The following is a 24,484-nucleotide window of genomic DNA, read 5'->3' as shown; positions in this document are numbered from 1 at the left end:
CACTTCAGGCTACTTTCACTCTTCCTTCAGCCCTCATGAACGAGTGGAAATAGAGTGGCTTCCTCCTGACCTGTTGTGCTCCCCTGAGGAAGGAGTCTGGCAAAGGGTGGAGAGAAAACTTGAAATTTCCTACTATTTTGAGTACAGCTTTCTCTTGGTTAGGGTTAGGCATTTGCTTGGTTGTTGCTGCTTTGTAATTAGTTTCTAGAGTTTTCCCAAAGCTACATTGGTCTGTCTGTTGTTGTTTATTTGGTATTTTCATGGGGGAATGAGGGCTTGGATTTTATTAGATGCTGTTGTGCTAATGTTGCTCCATGTTTGGATAATTTTCAGGCATTATTATTTCTTTTCCTCTCTCCTTCTGGAACTCTGATTACATATATATTAGATCAGTTGATACTGGTGCACAGGTTACTGAAGTTCTGTTCATTTTGCTTCCATACTTTTTTTTTTCCCCCTCTCTCTCTCTTTGCTTTAGTTTGGATAGTTCCTGTAGTTATGTCTTCAAGTTCACTGATTTTTTTTTCAAGTTTCTAATCTGTTATTAATCCCATTCAATGGAATTTTCATTTTTGCTCTTATTTTTTACCTGTTGAAGTTCTGTTTCTTTTTTTTTTTAATTTGTTTAATGTTTTATTTATTTTTGAGACAGTGACAGAGCATGAGCAGGGGAGGGGCAGAGAGAGAGGGAGACACAGAATCCGAAGCAGGCTCCAGGCTCTGAGCTGTCGGCACAGAGCCTGACGTGGGGCTCGAACTCATAAACCGTGAGATCATGACCTGAGCTGAAGTCGGATGCTTAACCGACTGAGCCACCCAGTCGCCCCCTGTTTCTTTTTTTAAAACACCCTTTTCTCAGTATCTTTAGGTTTTCCTTGAACTATTGAGCATATTTATAATAGCTATTTTAAACTCATTGTCCACCAATACCATTAATACGATAGCATTCTAGATCTATTTCTGTGGACTGAGTTTTTACATACTTATGGGTCACATTTTTCTGCTTGCATGTATGGTAATTTTTTATTGGATGCTGAACATTGTGAATTTACTTCATTAAGAGCAACTTTTTTTCTCTTTAGAGAGTCTTAAAATTTTGTTCAGGAAGACAGTTATTTGTGGATCAGCATAATCATTCCAAAGCTTGTTATTATTATTATTATTATTTAAAAATTTTTTTTAATGTTTTATTCATTTTTGAATGAGGAATAGAGAGCACAAGTAGGGGAGGGGCAGAGAGAGAGGGAGACACAGAATCCGAAGCAGGCTCCAGGCTCTGAGCTGTCGGCACAGAGCCTGACGCGGGGCTCGAACTCATAAACCGTGAGATCATGACCTGAGCGAAGTCGGACGCTTAACCAGCTGAGCCGCCCAGGTACTCCCAAAGCTTGTTTTTAAGCCCCTTACGGACAGAATAGAGTATTCTTTACTCTAGGGCTAATTTAGCCTCACTACGTACTTAGGTGTATCCTTTCTGGTATCTCTGTTTAATGCTCTGTGTATTCAAGAATGGTCTGTCCCCTCTGGCTGGTGAGAACTTGAGTGTTTACCTGCTCTTTGAGCTTTGGGTATTGTTTGGCTTACAGCTTCTGTTCTTGTCTTGTGGATTTCACCTTCTGCATGTGCAGATTTTTGTTCAGCCAGAGTCTCAAAGAGACTTTATGCAGATCTCTTGAGCTCCCCCCTTCCCATCTTTTTTAAACTTAGCTTCCTCCTCTTTCACACTTGGCCCTTCAAATTTTATTTGCCTTGGCATTCATTTCCTGAATTCCACTTTTTGTCACTTCAACTCATTGGGATCACTGGACTCTGGGTTTCCCACTCTGTGCCACTGTCTGGAAATTGTCTCCACTCAAAAAGCCAGGATGGGGTTCAGTTTGCTTTTCTCTCCTAACGTAGGTGTCACCGTTCAGGACCATCTGTTAATCTAATGTCTAGAAACATTTGTTTTATATATTTTATCTCGTTTTTATAGTTATTGATGGCAGAAGGACAAGTGCTATGGGAGTTAATTTTCCGTGGGCTAAAGGAGATATTCTCATATATTTTGAAATTGAGATATTCATATAACGTAAAATTCCCATTTTTAAAGTGCACAGTTCAGTGATATATTCACTACATTGTGCTACCATCGCCACTGTCTTAATTCCATAATATTTCCATTGCCCCCCCAAAGAAATCCCTATCCATTAAGCTGTTACTCCCATTGCCTCCTCCTCCCAAACTCTGACAACCACTCATTTACTTTCACCATGGATTTGTCTATTTTGAATATTTCATGTAAATGAAATCATATGGTACGTAGCTTTCTGTGTCTGGCATCTTTCACTTACAAAGTTTCCAAGGTTTATCCATGGTTTATCATGTAGCACTACTTCATTTTTTCTGTGGCGGAAAAATAGTCCATTGTATGGGTATATACCACATTTTGTTCCTGTATTCATCACTTGAACATTTGGGTTGTTTCCACTTTGGGCTATTATGAAAAATGCTTCTAATAATTTGTAATATTATAAATAGGGCTGGGTTTACCACTATTTTTATTCACTTATTCAACATTGAGTGACATATAAAATAGCAAGTAATTGTTGAGCTCTTGCAGTGTGCTGGATAGTGTTCCTGTGTTTATTTTGTTTAATCTGCAGTCTATCCCTGTGTGATAGGTATTAGTATCCCATTTAACTGATGAAGAAATGGAAATTTAGGGAGGGTAACTTGCCCAAGATATTGCAGTTAGTGGGTGCTACCATCCTAAAGTAGAGTGAATGATACAGGGTTGTGTGCGACCTAGTAACTACTCTAATTCATACAATGCAATATAACAAATACAGGAGGTTAGTTCTGGGAGTCACTGCAGGAAATTATGTGAATGGTGTTGAAATTGAAATTGGCTGGCTCAGTTGGTGGAACGTGTTACTCTCGATCTCAGGGTCGGGAGTTCGAGTCCCGCATTAGGCATAGAGATTACTTATAAAATATAAAAAATATATTGAAAAAATAAAGAAATTGAAGATATTTGATGACTGCTTGTCTGTTAACCAGTTTCACCAGTCTTTCAGTGAGTGTTTTTTTTTTTATTTTTATTTTTTTAAGATTTTATTTTTAAGTAATCTCTGCATCCAGCGTGGGGCTTGAACTGGCAACACTGAGATTTAAGAGTGTCACACGCCATTGACTAAGCCAGCCAGGTGCCCCGAGCAAGTATTTCCTTTTTTTTTTTTTTTTTCAACGTTTATTTATTTTTTTGGAGGACAGAGAGAGACAGAGCATGAACGGGGGAGGGGCAGAGAGAGAGGGAGACACAGAATCAGAAACAGGCTCCAGGCTCTGAGCCATCAGCCCAGAGCCCGACGCGGGGCTCGAACTCACGGACCGCGAGATCGTGACCTGGCTGAAGTCGGACGCTTAACCGACTGCGCCACCCAGGCGCCCCACCGAGCAAGTATTTCAATGAGACCAGCCTTTACTAAAATTGGATAGTAATGTACATAGTATTTGAGGATTTAGAAAAAGAATAGCAAAGCCTTCCTAGTTGTGCTTGGGTTTTTCAACTTCAAATCATCTCTTATTCCCTAATTGTTTTGGTTTTGTAAGTGAATTTTTTTAATGTTTATTTATTTATTATTTTTTTCGGGAGAGAGAGAGAGTGCAAGCAGGACAGGGACAGAGGGAAGGGGACAGAGGATCCCAAGCAAGCTTTATGCTGACAACAGTGAGCCCGATGTGGGACTCAAACTCGTGAACTACAAGATTATGACCTGAGCTGAAGTCAGATGCTCAACCAACTGAGCCACTCAGGTGCCCCTCTTATTCCCTAATTGTTTAAAAAAGAAGAACTTTTGTTCATTAGGGATGTCCATCTTTCATCCTGAATCAGGATGGAAGGATCTTTTTAAAGTAATTTATTAACATTATTATCAAATATTAATATTATTTTTAAAAGGTGGATTTATCCTCCTGTGTAGCCTATGTCAAATATATCAAGTCCTTTTGGGATCTCTGGGTGGGGTGGGGGTGAAAGGTACTATGAACTATGAGTTTATTAGTTTATATTTGTACCCTATTTAGTGTATTAGTTTCTGTTGCTGCATAGTAAATTACCTCAATCTTGGCAGCTTAAAACATACCTATCTGTCATCTCACAGTCCTGTAGTAGTTCTGTAGATCAGACGACCTGGTGGGCTCAGTGGGTTTCCTGCTTAGGGTCTTACACGGCTGAGATCAAAGTGTTGGCCAAACTGGTCTTTTTTTTTTTTTTTTTTAACGTTTATTTACTTATTTTGAGAGAGAGAGAGTGAGCAGGGGAGGGGCAGAGAGTGAGGGAGAGACAGAGAATCCCAAGCAGGATTCAGCACAGAGCCCAATATGGGGCTCAAACTCACGAACTGTGAGATCATGATCTGAGCTGAAATCAAGAGTCAGGCACTTAACCGACTGAGCCACCCAGGCACCCCATAAGTTTATTTATTTTAAGTGAACGAGAGATCACAAGTGGGGGAAGGGCAGAGAGAGAGGGAGAAAGAGAATCCCAAGCAGGCTCTGCACTGTCAGCACAGAGCCTGATGTGTGGCTCAATCTCATGAACCATGAGATCATGACCTGAGCTGAAATCAGTAGTTGGATGCTTAACCACCTGAGCCACCCAGATGACCCCCCCCCCCAAACTGGTCTTTTATTTGGAGGCCCTGGGTAAGAATCTGTTTCCAAATGTGTTCAGGTTATTGGCAGAATTCACTTCTCTGTGGCTGTAGGCCTGAAGGCCCCACTTCCTTGACTAGCTTCTATTAAATTCCTCTTGTGTTTCAAATCTCTGACTTTTGTCATCAGAGAACCCTCTGCCTTTTTTAAGGAGCTCATGTGTATAGGTCAGGTGCATTGGGATAATCTCCCTATCTTAAGGTCAGCTGTGCCATGTAACATAGTATAATTATAGCAATGATGTCTCATCACATCCACAAGTTCCACCCCCCAGTCAGAGGAGGAGAGGGGGTTATATGAGGCTGAGAGTCATTGAAGGCCATTCTTAGAATTCTGCCTACCACAGATATTAATTTTCATTTTTAAAAAATGTTTACTTATTTATTTTTGAGAGAGAGCCTGCAAGCAGGGGAGGGGCAGAGAGAGAGGGAGAGAGAATCCCAAGCAAGCTCCACACTGTCAGCCCAGAGCCCAACACGGCTTGAGCTCACAAACTGTGAGATCATGACCTGAGCTGAAACCAAGAGTCAGATGCTTAACCAATTGAGCCACCCAGGCCCCCCAGTTTTCATTTTTAAACATTGTTGTGAAGGTCACATTTTAGATACAGCAGATGACCTTTCTACTCCCAGGTCTCATCCTATCCTTCCCTCACCCTTCCTTGAACTCTTCTCCCTTTCAAATACTTGGCCTCTTTTCTCTTTATTTGGTAGCATGCTCGTCCTTGACCTTACCCTTGACTCTCCAAGGAAACTGAACTTACCTTTTAGAAGAGCGTTTTCTGAAATCACCTTCTTTTGTGCTGATCAATTTATAAGAAATGTTATTTCACTACAGACATTATCATGATCATCCCTGTGCTTCAATTCTCTGAGCCTGAGTATTTAATGTAGGATTTAGCTGCTCACAGACATCAACAAGGTATTTTTCATTTGTGTGATCTGCAGATAAACTGTGCCTTATTTTTTTACTCTTTCCTCTCTTACATTAAGATTCAAAGATGTCTCACTGTGAGTTCAAGAAGTATATTAAAACCTTGTGTATCTCTCAGTCATTCTATAGCTGGTAATGCTTCTATAATTCCATTTTATCTCACAGCAGGGTCCGGTAGAAAGCACATCAGTAATGAAAAACAGTAATTCAAAACTGTGTTTGGTGGAACATTCTGAGGGCTTATAGCAACAGGGGATTTCTCAGGCTGCCTGGAGAACCTGAATAGGTTATAGCTCCAGAAACTACATAATTCTGCTCACATTGTAGTGTGAAGGCTGACACTGGGCAGAAATGACTAATGGTTCTGGGTCTCCCCTCCCCCAATTGGGATTATTTTTCTGTTTAATGTTATTTCTCTGAAGAAAATTTATATGTAAAAGCTTTGGTATATAATTTAGGATTCTTCATATATAAGGAGAGTTGTGGGATTTGTAATTATCTTATGAACTAATTTAGGATGGAGATGGAATAATTGTCCTTGGTAGTAAGAAAACTTGTAAATTCCTGAGTCCTCCCGTGGGGTAGGAAAGTAAGAAATGTTTACAAGATTCATATATTACACCATTTGGATGGCAACAGTTGTTATGAACAAGTAAATGTTTTTTGTTTATGAATTCATTCACTATTTGTTAAATGTCTGCGATTTGCCAGGCTATGTATTATGTAATAACAATGGACTCTACTCCTACAGATGCCATACTCTGGCAGCAAAAATAGCGTTCTTATGGAAATAGTTATAGCACTGTGAGATAGGTGCCATTAGAAGGGACTGCAGTGGGTACCCACGGAAGAGGTTTTCCAGTGGATGGAAAAGGTTTAATGAGAGAGGCAGAGTCTTGAAGGAAGAGCAAAAGTTTATGCCAGGTTGGCAAATGGGGGATGAGCATTCTGGGCAGAGGAAATGGCACTTGCAAGGTATGGCAGCATTCTAGTCTGCTGTTTTCTGGGGAGAGTGAGGAGTTTTTTAAGATTGGAATCTAGAAAGTGGGTAGGGTAGGGAAGAGTGGAAAGGTAAATGGTATACAGGTGGTAAAAGATCTTGTGGGGGTTAAGGATTTGAGGTATATCTTATAGTCAGGAACTAGTAAAGAATTTAAGTAGGGATCATGTGATTAACTTAGCATTGTAGAAAAATAATTCTGAAGGCAGTGTGGAGAATGGATTGAGAGTTAAGGAGTGGGGTACCAAAGGCAGCTAGCAGTCAGAATCTACTGATGTAGTCTGTTGGAAAAAAAGAGACTAGATTGCTGGTGTATTCAGGAGGGGATGTATTCAAGAAATGTTTCAGAAGTCTTCTCTAAAGTGGGGGTAACAATAGCACCTATCTTACTGTTGATATGAAGAGTAAATAAGTCAATAAATTAAGGTGTTTAAGCTATATGCAGAGCATGGCACCTAGCTAGTACTGTATAAATGTTAGCTCTTTTTGTAATAATACCACGGATGACAGTATGGGAGATGAAGGAAAGCATGGCATCAGGAAGAAGCAAAGGGTCTGCCTTGAAGAGGTGGTGTACTGTTAATCCATTACTAATGTGTGAGTGATCAGTGTCTTTCTTTGGGAATAAATATAGGTTGGTAGATGGATTGTTAATTAGTGCTTACACCTTACTTATGGAGGAATAGTTAAGCTTTAAGAAAAGTAGGTTTGACTCTTCATTGTGCTCGTCAAAGACAAAAGGGATCCATTCTTTAGTGAAGGGGAGATGCTCTTTGCTCCTTTTTAATGGGGAAGAGTATTTAGTGCATTCTTTTTTTTCTGGTCAGTGTAAAATCTGATGTTTCAATATTTGTCCTTTGTTTTGCTTTTTTTTAAAAAAATTATTTTTAATGTTTATTTATTTTTGAGACAGAGAGAGACAGAACATGAACAGGGGAGGGTCAGAGAGAGAGGGAGACACAGAATCTGAAGCAGGGTCCAGGCTCTGAACTGTCAGCACAGAGCCTGACACGGGGCTCGAACTCACAGACCGTGAGATCATGACCTGAGCCGAAGTCAGATGCTTAACCGACTGAGCCACCCAGGCGCCCCTGTTTTGCTTTTTAAGTTTATTTGAGAGAGAGAGTGAGAGAGAGAGAGCGTGCACAAGAGGGGCAGAGAGGGAGAAAGAGAGAATCCCAAACAGGCTCCGTACTGTCAGTATGAGAAGCCCCATGTGGGGCTCGAACTCATGAACCCACAAGATCATGACCTGCGCTGAAATCAAGATCGGATGCTTAACTGACTGAGCCACCCAGGCACCCCTGTCCTTTGTTTTTAAGAATTTCCACTTTTCCTGTAATTACATCTGGACAGAATTTATAAGCCACAAGAATTCAAACTCTTTTCTGAAACTTATTCAACTGAAGATACTTTAGTATCTGAAGATATTAATACTGAAGATATTAATAACATATAGAGACTCTCAAAGTCAGCGTTTGTGAACATTCTTACATAGAAATGACTTAGCAGAGCCTAATTTAGCTCTTGATGGTGCTTTGTAAAAGAGAGCAAAGATGGCATTTGTTTAGAGTGGTACATGGTCACATAAGAAGCAGGAAGAAGGGGGAGCCTGTATTTATTCCATACTGCTATGTACCAGATTTCTTTTTTTTTTTTTTTTAATTTTTTTTTTCAACGTTTATTTATTTTTGGGACAGAGAGAGACAGAGCATGAACGGGGGAGGGGCAGAGAGAGAGGGAGACACAGAATCGGAAACAGGCTCCAGGCTCTGAGCCATCAGCCCAGAGCCTGACGCGGGGCTCGAACTCACGGACCACGAGATCGTGACCTGGCTGAAGTCGGACGCTCAACCGACTGCGCCACCCAGGCGCCCCATGTACCAGATTTCTTTTAATCCTCAGAACAACTTTGAGAGGAAAATGTTGTCTTTTTTGTAGATAATGAAGTTGGGTTTCAGAATGATTGAGTCACACTGCTGATAGGTGGCAGAATTAGAATTTGAACGTAGGCCTGTGTGGTTGCAAAGACTAATTAATGTTCTTTTCACCAGTCTGCCTTGTTTGAATAACTTTCCGATGTGAATGAGATTTATGTCACCTGCCCAGAAGTGATTTTATGGGATTTGGCCATTAAAAAAAGAAAGAAAATATAATGAGCACAGGGAAGGCTTCCATGTTTATTTCCTCTTTTTCTTTGCATGGAATATCAAGAAGTGAATCGGTGGATCCCTCACAAATCCTATTCTGTACTTAATTATAGGTTTTGTGGGAGCACGTAAAAAATTCTTAATACCTTTGTCGTAGAGGTAAATGAGGCATCTCCTTTATGTTACAGAGGAGGAAACCGAGGTCAGAAGTTAAATGGCTTGCCTAATTACAGCTGGTTTGTAACAGAGTTGGAATTAGGACCCTAGACTCTGTATTCTGGGTTAAAGGCCTTAGCTAAAGCACAAACCTTTGTTATGCCTGGAGCTCCTAGAAGATGATATATGTGAATTTAATTGAGGATTTGTTTGTTTGTTTGTTTATGTCTCTGGCTCTCAGCATGTACTGTCAAGGCAAGTGCTTCTGGGTGGTACAGGTTTGGGTTAGATTCATAAGTGTTCTTTTCTTAACTCATATGTAACTGCCCAGAGGCTTCCCTTCTGCTTGCTGACAGCTCTGCCAGATGCACCTGATTATATCCCATCTGCGTGGAGAGGATGATTGAGTTCTACCTAGGGCTTTAAGGAAGCAGAGAGAGTGAATGCTCCATGGTGATCTAATCCATACTTCTCTGTACTGGCCTTTTCCCCAAGCTTGACATTTTTAGATTTCACTATTCTTTATTACTGGTTCATGCTGATAGCATTGCCAGCATTTCTGCCCCAGTGGAGCCCAGGTGCTGGATTAAAAATGCAATCAATGAAGGGCTTGCGATGGTGTGGTGATTGCTAATGGTAGATCATGGAGTTGCAGTTTGAATGAGAGGGTTAAGGTCTTGCACCTGGGACTGCTCAGTAAGACTGTGACTTTGAACTCTGAACTGTGGGTTAGGACTGCACATATGCTTTCTGTGGAGGTAGTTTGTGCATCATTTTCTCCTTGGATGAGACCTTATCTAACAAATAAAGAAACTGAGGCTTATGGTATGGCTTAGCCATAAGAAACACTTTTTTTTCCCCTTCAATCTAGGCACACCTGCCCTAGGGAATTCTGTTACTTCACCCTTTGCTTATTCTTGTTGGGTGGAAAGTCACCACCATTAGAATTTTCAGGCGCCAGCTTGGTTGTCCAACCTAATGGAATAAAATAGTTCTAGCTCTGAGTAATGGTGAACTTGGAGCAGGGCCCAGTGTAATTAAAACCCCTGGAGTACAGAATTTGATGTTGGTCTTTGTTCATTTCAGTGAAGATGCTTGTGGCTGGGAATATGATGTATTCTGAGCAAAGAAAAATAATGGCTCTAGAGGATTATGTCACTGCCTTGAAGATTGGTTCCACATTAATTTAATTTTTTAAAGTTTATTTATTTATCTTGAGAGAGAGGGAACATGTGCATTGGGGGAGGGGCAGAGAGAGAGGAAGAGAGAGAATCCCAAGCAGGCTCTGTGCTGTCAGCACAGAGCCCTCTGTGGGGCTCAATCCCACAAACTGTGAGATCATGACCTGAGCCAAAAATCAAGACTTAACTGACTGCTTCACTAACTGAGCCACCCAGGGGCCTCTCATTCCACATTAAATTTAGATAATTCAGTAAGAGAAAAGGTTTTCTCAATAGATGGCATTACTACAATTCAGGGAGTTTCTTCATTTATTGAAAGACTGTCCAATAGGATTACATATACATTATATAACCTCCCATATGGTTAAAGACTGAAGGCTTATGACTCAGAGTTCTCCAAAAGAGTTCATATTATGTGGCCTTTAGGTATTCCATCTGTTCTTTTTCCTGCTCTTTTGTGTTCTCCATGGTCCCCCCCCCCCCCCCCCCCCCCGCCGGTATTCAGTGTTGTCTTGGCAAGCAAACTTAGGTTGACTGAAGTGATAGGCTCTCAGAGAGTAAGGTAAGGAAAGAAAAGTTCTAGAGCTTCCTTCTGCTAGGTAGTAAGATAAAAAATTTGTGTTATTTTGTGTATTTAAACAATTTTTTTTAATATTTGTTTATTTTTGAAGGAGACAGTGAGAGAGAGACAGAGCATGAGTGGGGGAGGAGCAGAGAGAGGGGGAGACACAGAATCCAAAGTGGGCTCCTGGCTCTGAGCTGTCAGCACAGAGCCCGACGTGGGGCTTGAACTGACGAGCTAGTGAGGTCATGACCTGAGCTGAAGTCGGACGCTTAACCAACTGAGCCACCCAGGTTCCCCAGTTTGTGCTGTTTTAAACTGTCAAGTTGGTAGTAATTTGTTACAGCAGCAATAGGATATTAATAATTTTAAACTCACAGAAAGGTTGGAAGACTAAGGACACTACCCTTTACTCATTTTCACCCGTAGTTAATATTTTACTCTATTTTAGTTTTATCATTCTCTCTCTTTTTTTTTTTTCTTTCTTTTTGAACTACTTTAGAGTGCATTGCAGATGTCATGGCCCTTTAACCCAGCAATCTGTGAGCAGTTCAGTTTCCCCATGTCCTTACCAACACTTGGTATTGTCTGTTTTTTTGTTTTTTTTTTAATGTTTATTTATTTCTGAGAGAGAGAGAGAGACAGAGCGTGAGCAGGGGAGGGGCAGAGAGAGAGGGAGACACAGAATCTGAAGCAGACTCCAGACGCTGGGCTATCAGCACAGAGCCCGATGTGGGGCTGGAACTCATGAACTATGAGATCATGACCTGAGCTGAGGTTGGATGCTTAACTGACTGAGCCACCCAGGAGCCCCCTCATTTTGGTTTTGATGTGCATTTCCATGATGACTAATGATACTGAACATCTTTTCACACGTTTTTTAGTCATTAGTATATCTTCTTTGGTGAAATGTCTATTCAGATTCTTTGCTCATTTTTAAGTGGGATTATTTATCTTTTTATTATGGAATTTTAAGAATTTTTAATATATTTATATTTATCAAATATATGATTTGTAAATATTTTTCTCCAAGATATTTTTCTCTGTTTCTTGTCTTTTCATTTTTTTCTTATTTTTTATTTATTTTGAGAGAGAACACAAGAAGGAAAGGGCAGAGAGAAAGGGCTCTGCACTGTCAGCGCAGAGCCTGATGTGGGCCTCGAACCCATGAACCGTGAGATCATGACCTAAGCCAAAACCAGGAATCAGACACTTAATTGACTGAGCCACCCAGGTGCCCCTTGTCTTTTAATATTCTTTTTTTTTTTAAGTTTTTTTTTTAATGTTTATTCATTTTTTTGAGAGAGAGAGAAAAAGAGAGAGACAGTGCAAGCAGGGGAGGAGCAGAGAGAGAGGGAGACACAGAATCTGAAGCAGGGTCCAGGCTCTGAGCTGTGAGCACGGAGCCCAATGTGGGGCTCGAACCCACAAACTGTGAGATCATGACCTGAGCCGAAGTTGGACGCTCAACTGACTGAGCCAGCCAGGCTCCCCTCTTTTAATTTTCTTAATGGAGTCTTTTGAAGTATGAGTTTTTGATTCTGATCAAGTTCAAGTCATCCTTTTTTTCTTTTATAGATCATGCTTTTATGGTGTCATATCAAGAAAAGGCAAATATTAATATCAATTTTCAGAGAATTATGGGATTTGCGCTATTAGTTTAATGATGAGATCCATTTATTGTGTGAGCTTTGTTGAAATGTGTAAGGATTTGCCTTTGAGTGATGATCATATTGTCCCAGCCTCTTCTGGGTAGCTGTTACCAGTGAGGCAATATAATATTCATAAAAAGTGCAGGCCTGACTGCTTGGGTTTGAATTTTGGCTTCATCCCTTACTAGCAGTGTTGCTTTGGGAAAGTGACTTTATTTCTTTGTCTCAGTTTCCTCATCTGTAAAATGGGGATAATACATCTTTCCTCATAGGGTGTTTGTCTATGTAAAGTGCATAGGAAATGCCTGGAAGAGAGTAAGGGCTAAAAAAAATATTAGCTCTTATTGCTAAGGGAGCAATTTTCAACTGTAGTTTGGGATGGAGTTGTGCATATTGGAATCTTTTGAGGGGCTTTTTAACACTTCGCATGCCTTTCTAAAATGACAGGTTCTGCCAAAGGTTAGAGCAGCTGGGGTAATAAATACTGCACTTTGCCTTCCTTGACACATTCAAAGCTGATTGTTCCTTAAAATCACTTTCATTAAATGAGGCAATTTGGGTTGATGTGTAGAATCACAAAACTCTTCATCAGATATAAAAATAGCTCAAGCTCCATTAACACTTACAAAATGAATAATCCATTAACTCCTGTTGCCAAGGCAAAAATTAGGCAGTCTTTGGCAAACCAAGAACAGAATGTAAGCTGTGTTTGAGAAATACATTTCTCTGCCTTTGGGATGGTTTATTTGTCCAAGGATTAGAATATGGGCCCAGAACTTGCAATTCAAAAATAGAATTATAGCTTTGCTCTTGTTGGAGGAGAAGATTCTCAACTCTTTTCCTTGTCTTCATTTGCAGAATGAATGTAATAAAACTTGAGACCTACTTACCTTCAAAAGGGATTCATGATCTGGTATAGGACTAGTATCAGGATATATAAAGAATTCCATAACTCAACAATAAGAAGACAGAAAATGGGCAAAGAATTTGCATAGACATTTCTCCAGAAGAGATGTCCAACAAAGATATGAAAAGACGATCAATGTCATAGGTGAACAAGGAAATGCAAATCAAAATTACAGTGAGATACCACCTCATACCCACCAGGATGGCTGTAATAAAGATTTTTTTTTTGAGAGAGAGAGAGCATGTGCACACGTGCACACAAGCATGGGAAGGGCAGAGGGAGAGAGAGAATCTGAAGCAGGCTCCATGCCCAGCACAGAGCCCAATGTGGGGCTTGATCTCACAATTGTGAGCTCATGACCTGAGTGGAAATCAAGAGTCAGATGCTTAACCAACTGAACCACCCCAGGCACCCCTAAAAGGAAAGTAGTAAGTGTTGGCAAAGGTGGAGAGAAATAGGTACCGTTGTACAGTAATGCTAAGAATGTAAAATGACTCAGCTGTTGTAGAAATCAGTTTGGTGGTTCCTCAAAAAATTAAGCATAGAATTACCACATGACCCACCAATTCCACTCTTAGGTATGTACCCAAAAGAATTGAAAACATGGTGGCACAGAAACTTGTACATGAATGTTATAGCAGCATTATTTATAATATCTGTAAGATAGAAACAACCCAAACGGCCATCAAGGGATGAATGAATAAACCAGTTATTTTGTATATACAATGGAATATTATTCAGCCATAAAAAGGAATGAACTACCAATACGTGGTACAACTTGGATGAGCTTTGAGTACTTGCTAAGTGAAAGAAGCCAGACATGAAAGTCATATATATTATATGATTCCTTTTATATGCTATATCCAGAACAGGCAAATCAAAAGAGGCAGAAAGCAAATTAGAGGTTATCAGGGGATGAATGATGGAGAACAGGAAGTGATTCTTCAATGATTATAGAATGTTTTTATGGGGTGAAAAAAGTTTTGAAAGTAGAGAGAGCTGATGGTTGCATAACATTGTGAATACAGTAAATATCACTGACTTTTACACTTTAAGTTCATTTGTTTTGGAAGAGAGAGCATGAGCAGGGGAGGGGCAGAGACAGAGAGGAAGAGAGAGAATCCCAAGCAGGTTCTGTGCTGTCAGCCTGAAGCCTGATGTGGGGCTCAAACTCAGGAACTGTTGAGATTGTGACCTGAGCTGAAATCAAGAGTTGGGCGGTGAACCGACTGAGCCACCCAGGTGCTCCTCATGTCATTTTTTTTTAAAGGAAGATATAGGAGCATATTCACTATTTTTGCTACCCAGAGACAAATGTTTTATTTAAAGTGCAGGGAATGATGAATGACACAAAAAGATAGCTATATTTGATGTGGCAACTCCAGTGTCTAGATATTTCTCCAGATTCATTTTTCACTCATTTCTTTGCTTGGGAGAATTTATTCTTAATACATAGTATTTTACCTGGAAATACTACAGTGTCTGCTAAGATAGAAGCAACATTTTTTATAAAGAGTATATTGTTCTTTGGGGAATCCCATAAAAGGCCTGGTTGCTCTGGGCCTAACAAAGCTGATAAAGGAGCAAAAGATATTCTGAGAGCCTACGTTTAGATGGCATTCTGTTTTTCCTGGGCATACCATTATATCAGGCTGTCAGTTCCTTTTTTTACAAAACAATTTTTTTTGAGGGGAATTTCACATAACACAAAATTAGCCATTTTAAAGTGAATGATTGAATGGCATTTAGTGCGTTTACAGAGTTGTGCATCTACCAGCTCCATATTATTCGGAAACATTTTCATCACCCCCAAGAGGAAATTCTGTATCCATTAAATACATCCTGCCAGCATTTGTTATTTTCTACTTTTTTGATTATAGCCAGCCTACTGGGTATGAAATGGTATCTTATGGTTTTGATTTGCATTCCCCTAATGACTCATGAAGTTACCATCTTTATGTGCTTGTTAGCCATTTGTATTTCTTCTTTGGAAAAATGACTACTTAAGTTCATTTTCTATTTTAAAAATTGGGTTTTTTTTTTAGTTGTGTTCTTTATATATTATAGATATACACCCTCATCAGATACATGGTTTGCAAATATTTCTGTCATTCTGTAGGTTGTCTTTTTACTTCCTTGATAGTGTCTTTTGATACACAAAAGTTTTTAATTTAGGTGAAGTCTCATTTGTCTATTTCTTTCTTTTGTTGCCCATACCATTGATGTCATATCTAACAATCCATTGCCAAGTCCAAGGTCATTAAGATTTTCCCCTAAGAAAACTCTTTCTTCTAAGCTAATTTTAGCTTTTATATTTAGATCATTGATCCGTTTTGATGTAATTTTTGTATATGGTAGAGGTTTGGGTCCAATTTCATTTGTTTGCATGTGGTTATTGAGTTGTCCCAGCACCATTTGTTGATGAGGCTCTTCTTTCTCCATTAAATTGACTTGGCACCTGGTTGAAAATCTGTTGGTCATAGATGCATGGGCTTATCTCTGGACTCTAAATTGTATTCCTGCAATTTACTTTTTTTTTTTTTTTAATGTTTATTTATTTTTGAGAGCGAGAGATACAGAGCACAAGCTGGGGAGGGTCAGAGAGAGCCAGCGACACAGAATCCAAAGCAGGCTCTAGGCTCCCAGCTGTCAGCACAGAGCCTGATGCGGTGCTTGAACCCACGAGCTGCAAGATCATGACCTGAGCCGAGGTCGGACGCTTAACCTACTGAGCTGCCCAGGCACCCCTCCTGCCATTTACTTTTATGTGGGCTGAGTTTCTTATTTTTCTCCCTTTGATAACAGGATCATGGGGTTGATAGCACCATTTTCCAGAATCCCAGAAAGCTTCACCTAACTATTGGAATGTTGGTACTTTTGAGTGAGCAAGAGATCCAGCAGACGTGTGAGATGCTACAGCAGTGTAAAGAGGAATTCATTGAGTGAGTAATCTACAGGAATGGGGAAGGGTGGTCACCTCGTACTGGCTTCTTTTTGGTGTCACAGACTTATTTTTGCACTAGGGAGTTGAGTCACATGGCAGCAAGATTTGTCGACTCACCCAGTTGTTAACACTTACCATTGGAACGTTGTCTGAAAAGCTTAAAATGGATTTAAAGCATGTATTTACAAAATCTTATGGAAAGACTCTACCTTAAATTTTACTTGGTCAGTAGGCAAATTTTGTTCTTAATAGGACATCCCATTATTTTCTCCAAAAGGAAATTCTCTTCATTGTCTGTTGAACAGGATAGACTACTGTATTCATATTTTGTGTGTGCTGTGGAACACATTACTACAAGCTTGGTGCTTAGAACCATGCAAATTTATTATCTTCAAGTTTTTTGGGGTAGATGTCTGACATGGCTTTCACTGGGTTAAAATCAAAGTGTCCGCGAGGCTGTGTTCCTTTCTGGGGGCTCAGGGGAGGAGTCCATTTGCTTGCGCTTCAAGCCCATCTCCTAGAGGTCACTCCCATCCTTTGGCTAGTGACCAAATCCTCTGTCTTCATCATCTTCATCATCTTCATCACTAGCTGCACTGCATCTCTCCGACCCTTCTGTTACTGCTTCTCTATCGCTGGCTGTAGTAGGGACAGGTTCACTGCTTTTAAGGATGTGTGAATTTGACTGAACACACCCAGATAATTCAGGATAATCATCCCGTCTAAAACTCCTTAACCTTGATCGCATCTGCAAAAGTCTGTCTGCCACGTAAGGTAGCGTATTTACAAATTCCAGAGAATAAGACATGAGCATCTCTGGAGGGCCGTTATTCTGTTACCACAGTAACTCAAACATTACATAAATAACATGATTCCCTACTGAGGTGTTTATTGTATTTCAGAAATGCACTTTAATTTTCTTTTTTAAATACAGGTAGTATTGTTTGAGTCGGTAAGGATACCAAAAACTGTCCAAGCAGTCTGTTTTGGCTCGGGGAAAGCATTGCTCTTCTGGGGGTAGAGTTCTTTTTACTATAAAATGTTAATTTACATGTACATCTGACCTAACAGCTTTATTTTAAAGAATCATCTCTTCCCTACCCTTTACTCCTTTTACTTAAGACTGACGAAGAGTAAGAGAAATTTGAAAACTAAATAACTTGAAGAGCTTTTTTGGTCACTTATAATATTCAGGTCCCATACTATTTTTTTTTTAATTAAAAAAAAATTTTTTTTAACGTTTATTTATTTTTGAGACAGAGAGAGACAGAGCATGAACGGGGGAGGGTCAGAGAGAGAAGGAGACACAGAATCTGAAACAGGCTCCAGGCTCTGAGCTGTCAGCACAGAGCCCGATGCGGGGCTCAAACTCACAGACCGCAAGATCATGACCTGAGCTGAAGTCAGACACTTAACTGACTGAGCCACCCAGGCACCCCAATTTTTTTTAACTTTTATTTACTTTTGCGAGAGAGAGAGAGAGGGAGAGAAAGACACAGAGTGCAAGCGAGTGAGGGGCAGAGAGAGAGGGAGACACAGAATCCGAAGCAGGCTCCAGGCTCCATGCTGTCAACACAGAGCCTGACCACGGGGCTCAAACTCCTGAAGCATGAGATCATGACCTGAGCCGAAGTCAGACGCCTAACTGAGCCACCCAGTCGCCCCTAGGTCCCATACTATTTTTTTAATGTTTTCTTATTTATTTTTGAGAGACAGAGATTGATAGAGAGGGAGAGAGCAAGTAAGGAGCAGAGAGAGGGGGAGAGAGAGAATCCCAAGCAGACTCTGCACTGTTAGTGTGGAGCTCTATGCGGTGCTTAAACTCATGAACCGGGAGATCATGATCTGAGCCGAAATCAAGAGTGGAATGCTCAACAGACTGAGCCCCCCAGGCACCCCCCCATACTATTTTGATATGGCCGTGTAGAAGTGGGTTACCTAGTTCGTTGGGTAAGGCAAGGTAAAAGGGTTACATTTTCTTATATATGCTGTAAATAAAACTATGTAATAGGGTGACTTGTTTGTGGGCCATTTCTTCTTTTACAGTTTTGAAGACAAGGTATTTTTCTTGAGCAAAATCATAAGCTGACTGGGTTTGCAGTCTGCAAAGAATACTTCTTTGTCTTGATCTTTGCTCACTGATGGACCTAACTGTTCTCTCTCCATCTTAACCTAACATTCAAAATCATTGTTTGTAATTAGATATTTGCAATTTCCTTGCATATGATAAAACTTTGTGCTTTACCTTACAAAACAGCAATTTTATCTGATTTAAGAATTAGTCCTGATACTTAACTTATTTCCAGATCATGTTTTGCCAAACGAAACGGAAAGCAGCTGCACTTTCTTGGCTGCCATGAGGGTAATCCTGCTAAGAAAAATTTAAAGGTAGATAAATTATTTGTTTAGGGAAGTGTTTGTTTTCTTACCTGTGAAAATCAGGCCACAGGTTTTTAATCACTGAAGCTTTATCCTGAGCTATGTGAGGATTTAGCTGAGTTCTTCCCTTTTATGTCTCCTGGTGCCTTTTGTGACTAAATGCCAAATCTGAGCCCTTTAAGCATGTCAGGGTTGGTGTGCATAGGAAATGAAGAGCAGCCTTAATAGTTCCTAAGAATTTTTGACATGACAGGATGAAAACAGTAATTGTAGTTTTTCAAATTCAGCAAAGCTTTTGAAATAGGACAGAGTTACACTGCCAAAAATCTGCAGTGCAGGCAAAAATTTTTTTGAAGAGGCTTTTTTCAAAAAGCTGAAAAGATTTGAAACCAGCTAGTAAAGCAACCCCTCCCCCCCCCCAGCCCTCTTCTCCCACTTTCTCCTCTGCCACACATACTTGTTTAAAAAGCACATAGTGCAAAATTAACTTATTTCTGAGGAGAATGAGACTCAGAATTGGCTGTTTAGGTTGGTTAGAAGTGCCTTGTTTCCCTAACAAGGGAAAAATGTCTCCTAAAAATACATACATATAGCCACACACACTTACAGCCCTGGTGAGTAGAATTCTCATTTAACTTTTTTATTCATACTCTTTGATCTTAGCTTTTGTATTTGATATACTTAGATTGTCAGTAAATAGTGGCTTTTCTTTTTTTTGAAATGTTTGCTTATTTCTTTTGAGATGGGGGAGGGGCAGAGAGAGGGGGGGTAGAGAGAGAATCTGAATCAGGTCCCATGCTGTCAGCGCAGAGCCTCACAGGGGGCTGGATCTCCTGGGGTTCAATCTCCTGAACCCTGACTTCATGACCTGAGAATAGTGGCATTTCTAACCTGGGCCTTTTATGATGTAAAGATCCCAAATTAAAATATAAGAAGGAAAAACTTTGAAATTGATAGACTAATAAATAACATGCTGTGGTTTAATTTGATGACTTTTTAAAATTGAGAGATTAAATCTACATGGCTAGATTGGGATTTAATTAAAACTGTGGTGCTAAATAGATATTTTAAAGAAATAGTTGAATATTTGTCTTTAATTTGGGGGTGTTTTTCGAGTGATGTTACCTGACCAGGAACAGAATTTTGATTTCAATTCTTAAGCTAAGGGCTCATGAAGCTGTATAGATTCCGAATGAATTATTCAGTGTTCAGTAAACGCTGAAGCTTTAAATGTATCCCTTGTGACTTTTCCTTGTGAGATGGAGAACACAAACAGTGCGGTGGCTCTGAGTATATAGTCTGACAAATACGCAGTATTTTTTTGTTCCAGTATCACTCTTCTTGTACCTAAGTGTTCCCAGTAGGCCTGAGGTAAAACCAAATAAGTTAAAAAGGGACAAGAATAAGGAGAGAAGAGGAGGAAAAATACCCATGGATGAATGCTGGTTCCTGTTTATTGCCTCAAGTGTCAGTTGAAAAGTATGCTCACGGGTGTCCCAGATGGACTCTTTGTCACCATGACCAAGAGTATGAGTCAGATAAACCACTGAATTTCTCTCCCTCTTGGTAAATCCTAGGGAAGGCTGAAAGAGTTTCTGTTCCTACTCCTGAGACAGGCTTTAGATCCTGTTTCATTGTTGCATTTTTGTTGTTGTTGTTCCTGGTACCCCATCTAATTCCAAAGATTTGAGGTGGTTTGGATTGAGGATATACGTACAAGAGGAATGTTAAAAGTCAGGGAGCTCAGAGATAAAGATGGAATGGGAGAAGGTTTTACCTGAAAACCAAGGAATGGTTATAATTACACTTGAGCATTAAAATTTAATAGTTTTCAAGCACTGGTACACTTGAACTAAATTCCAAAAAGAAACACATCCATTATTACACTTCTTACCTGATAAAAAGGAGCATGGCAGTTTTTTAGGAGAGAATCCTTTTCTGGTTCTCAATCCAAGAAAAATTTGTCATGTAAATCTTAACCCAAAATGATGATGAGCAGTGTCTTCAACAGGACTTTTGCAGAGAATACAAAAATATTGTTTACATGGTTCTCTCTTGGCTCGATCCCTAGAATTTGAGGGTAGAGCATTAGGCAGAATCCAGTAAAAACATTTTAGTGGGAAACTAAACCAATGGTATGGTGCTTTGGGGTGATCTATGCGGGGTCAGAGTTGGGGGGAAAAAATGTAGAAGAATGTATGGTTAGTATTAAACTTTTTTTCATGTAAGTTTGTTTGACTATACCTTGATAGGATTGAATGGCAGACTTCTGTGTTGAGTTTTTGCTTTTATTTGAAACGGAGATCTTCTGTGCTGTTGGTTGAAGCTATAGGCCTCAGGTAATAGTTCAGAGCGTGGCTTGTGTTTTGGAACACCCCACTTATTAGAGGTGGTAACAGGGATACTTATGATGGAGGCAGTAATTTTTATTGAATATCTGTCTAAAATAGTTTCTTACTGAAAAAAAATTCTGGTCTTGTGCAATAATATGGTCTTGAAGTTTTAAGGGAATATTTACCGTGAAGATTCCTAGACTACAAAGGGTCTCTCTGTGGCATTGGTGCAGTGTCAAGAGAACTGTTTTGTTTTGCTTTTTTAGGAATTGTCCTTTGGTTTATCCTAACTTCCTTTTGTCTTTGAGCTAGTACCACATTTTTTTTCAATGATGATGTAGGCACGTGTCCACATTCTTCTCAAAATTGTTAAGAAAAGCTTCTCTGTTTAGTGTAGAACATCCAGTCAGTGTTTACCAGAGATTTATGGAGTTTACCTATTTTACATAAGGCATTGTGCCCGGCTGAGGATATCAGAGTGGACAAAATGGATAGACTGTCCAGCCTCATGGGGCTTGCAGAAGACTGTGTATGGTGAGCTGATTTTTAGCTGGGTTTCACCTTGGCACTGCAGGGCCTTTTCTGGTTGAAGGATAAATCTGTTTAAGGAGTCTGGGAAGGAAGCAGAACGGTGAAGTTTTACTTAACATGAAAGTAATACCTGCACCCATGAAACTAATGTAACATTGTATCTCAGTTATATTTCAATTAAAATAAATAAAGTCATACATAATTAGTTTTAGAAAAGTCAAAAATTATAGATAAACAAAAATATCACTTTTAATCTTACCGCTTAAAGATAATTACTATTAATGCTGTGGAGTATGTACTCTCAGACTTTTTAATATGCAAGTCTGTATTTCTTCTTTGAGGTGTAATTTACTTACAGTAAAATGCACAGATCTTAAGTGTAGTTGATGAGTTTTAACAAATACATACACTCATGTAACTTCAGCCAAATCAAGATGTAGTACATTGTCATCACTCTATGAAGTTCCCTCATGACCTTTTCCAGTAAAGCAGCAACTGTTGTTCTGATTTCTGTTTCCATAGATTAATTTAGCTTGTTCTTGAATGTCATATGAATAAGAAATCAGTCTGTACACTTTTGTGTTTGGCTTCTTTGGCATTTATGGGCATTTTATAAACTTATGTGTGGCTTCTTTTGCATATATTTTTTATATTAACTTTTTAATGGATAATACATTTACATGGTGCAAGATTTTAAAGATTCAAAGGATATGCAGTGAAGGGTTTCCTTCCCACTGCTATTCCCACCAAGCACCCTGCTCTCTTCTCTAAAGGCAACAGATTTTTCCAGAGATTTTTTATACGTACAGGGAATGGATATACATACACACACACACACACATATATACATATATATATGTATATATATATAAATTTTCTTACTCCTATCTTTTGCACAAATAGTAATATATAGCATGTACATTGTTGTGCACCTTTTCTTAAAACCTTAATGAATATTTAATTTGTTGCCAATCTTTGGTTGTTCCAGACAAAGCTTCAGTCAAACCCTGTGCCCAAATTGTTTTTCATGAGTATAAGTGTAACCTGTTACATCATATCAAGAAATAGTATTGTCTGGTTGTTCTTTTGTGTGTGTGTGTGATAAGTTTGATCAGTGGGTTCAGGTGTGGTTAGCCTGATCCATCGTTATAGAGCTCCCCTCTTTATATTTTCTTTATATTTCAGCCTTTTGCCATTAAGTTTTAGCAGCCATTGCTAATCATTGTCTTCATCCATTATTTCATCAGGGGTTGCAAAATGGTGATACCCTGATTTCATCATTCTGCGTTTTTTAGCTGGAATTCTTCTGTAAAGAACTTCCCTTTGTCAGCTAAGGTTGGATACGTAGCTGAATTCATAATGATTTCCTTAGGTTTGGCTCCCAGAAATTGAGTTGCTTGGACAAAGGGTTTCTACTCTTGAAGAGTTTTTATAAATATTGCTGTTAGGATGTTATACCACTTTATGCCTCCACCATTGTTAGATGAGTAAAATACTGTTTGCAGCTTATAGAAATAATGAAATAAAACCCAAGAGATGGGCAACACATTAAATGTCTTTGTCAATCAGAACTGTCATTCCTTGGCTTTTTCTTGTGAGTACTAATAAACTGGTATTGGGGTAACTGTAGTGTGACTTTGGAACTACTTGTATTTCTAGTTGATGTGCATAGAACACAATTTTGAAATTGGAAGGATGGTTAGATAATATTGTTAGTAAAAAAAAAAACCTCCCAACAATTTTATTTTTGGTAATATTTGACTGTGTATAATAACTATGTTTAAAATATAATGGCCCTCTTAGTTTAAACATTTGTAAAAATCTAACGTTTTTTCCTTTGCAGTGACATTTCTGGGGGCAAACCCTTAGAGGTAGAGATGGCAGGGATAGAATACATGAACGATGATCCCGGCATGGTGGATGTTCTTTATGCCAAAGTCCATATGAAAGACGGCTCCAACAGGTATGTTTCTGGAATGCTTCTTTGTTTCCATCAAGAGGTGCCTAAAAGCACTGCTAGAAGTTCAACAAGTTTTGATTCCTTTTCTTTGAGATCTTTACTATCATAAAGAGTGTGTCAATTCTTTTTTTTTTTTAAATAGTAAGTAATTATCTTAAAAGAGGAATTTGTTGTAGGAAAAGTATCAGATTTTAGTCTGATAATTATTGAGTTACTTGGATGGTGGATATTGATTGTAGCAATCTAGTTTTTATGATGTATGCTTTCTTCATGTTTTTCAGTCTATAGGAGGCAGAAAGGATGGCATTTTAGGATGGTAGTTAGTTGCAAAAGTGACATAACACAGATCTAGTGAATACCATGACAAAATGGGATGATAACTATACAAACTCTGTAAGATTATTAGGATTAAGCTAATCTACATGAAATGCTTAGAACAGTGATTAGCACATACAAACATCCTCAAAACACATACCAACAGATATGTTTACTGTTTTTTTATTTTTGTCATGACTACACAGATCGCTTCTAGGGATTCTCAGTCTATGACCCAGGCTATTTCTGAGGCTAGTTTAGGCATCCAGAGCCATTTCTGATGTTAATGCTGTTTGTTAGTCTATTCAAGGTCTTCTGTGAGCAGAGGAGCTAAACTTGAATTGGAAGTTTGTTTTTGTGGTCTTTTTATTAAGGCGGGATAGAACAGAGCTCACCCTGAATCAGAAACCCTCCAGAGAAAATGAAAGTCTTTAGGCAAGCCCCCAAATTGATTTGCTTTTCTAGAGGATCCCTTGTAAGATTTCTCATATTTCAATTCAAATTGGTAATCTCAGTTGTCTTCTAGCTCGTTTCAATTGGAAGTGAATTTGGGGCGGGGCTGGGCGGGGGGGGGGGGGTGCGGGAGGGGGGTGAGGAAAAGACAGTATAGAATCAGATGTTGTGTGTGTTTTGGACCAGATTTGTCTTGGATACCTGGCATGTGCCTAAATAGCATACTAATGACCTTGTCTTAAAAAGTAGGGACGCATTGTTCTTTCAGGACATCCCAAAACATTTCTTATGAGCTTGGAATTTGATATCCTGTATGGATCATTTCCTTTG

The 24,484-nt window shown here is 39.3% G+C and overlaps 1 protein-coding gene across 10 annotated transcripts in view; it reads left to right on the top strand.

The window, feature by feature from the left end:
• The window catches only part of ASCC1 (activating signal cointegrator 1 complex subunit 1), a 107,234-nt gene that overhangs the window by 31,516 nt on the left and 51,234 nt on the right, over positions 1 to 24,484 (top strand). For all 10 annotated transcript variants that reach the window (XM_045437696.1, XM_045437695.1, XM_045437700.1 and 7 more), the window contains exons 6-7: positions 16,045 to 16,181; positions 23,270 to 23,389. In XM_045437696.1, coding sequence (XP_045293652.1) covers positions 16,045 to 16,181; positions 23,270 to 23,389 — 257 coding nt within the window. The remainder of the gene's footprint in view (positions 1 to 16,044; positions 16,182 to 23,269; positions 23,390 to 24,484) is intronic.

The sequence above is a fragment of the Leopardus geoffroyi genome, chromosome D2 (genome assembly GCF_018350155.1).
Source record: "Leopardus geoffroyi isolate Oge1 chromosome D2, O.geoffroyi_Oge1_pat1.0, whole genome shotgun sequence".
Lineage (NCBI taxonomy): Eukaryota > Metazoa > Chordata > Mammalia > Carnivora > Felidae > Leopardus > Leopardus geoffroyi.
Note: the sequence above shows the minus strand (reverse complement) of the source record. Positions and strands in the feature narration are given on the sequence as shown.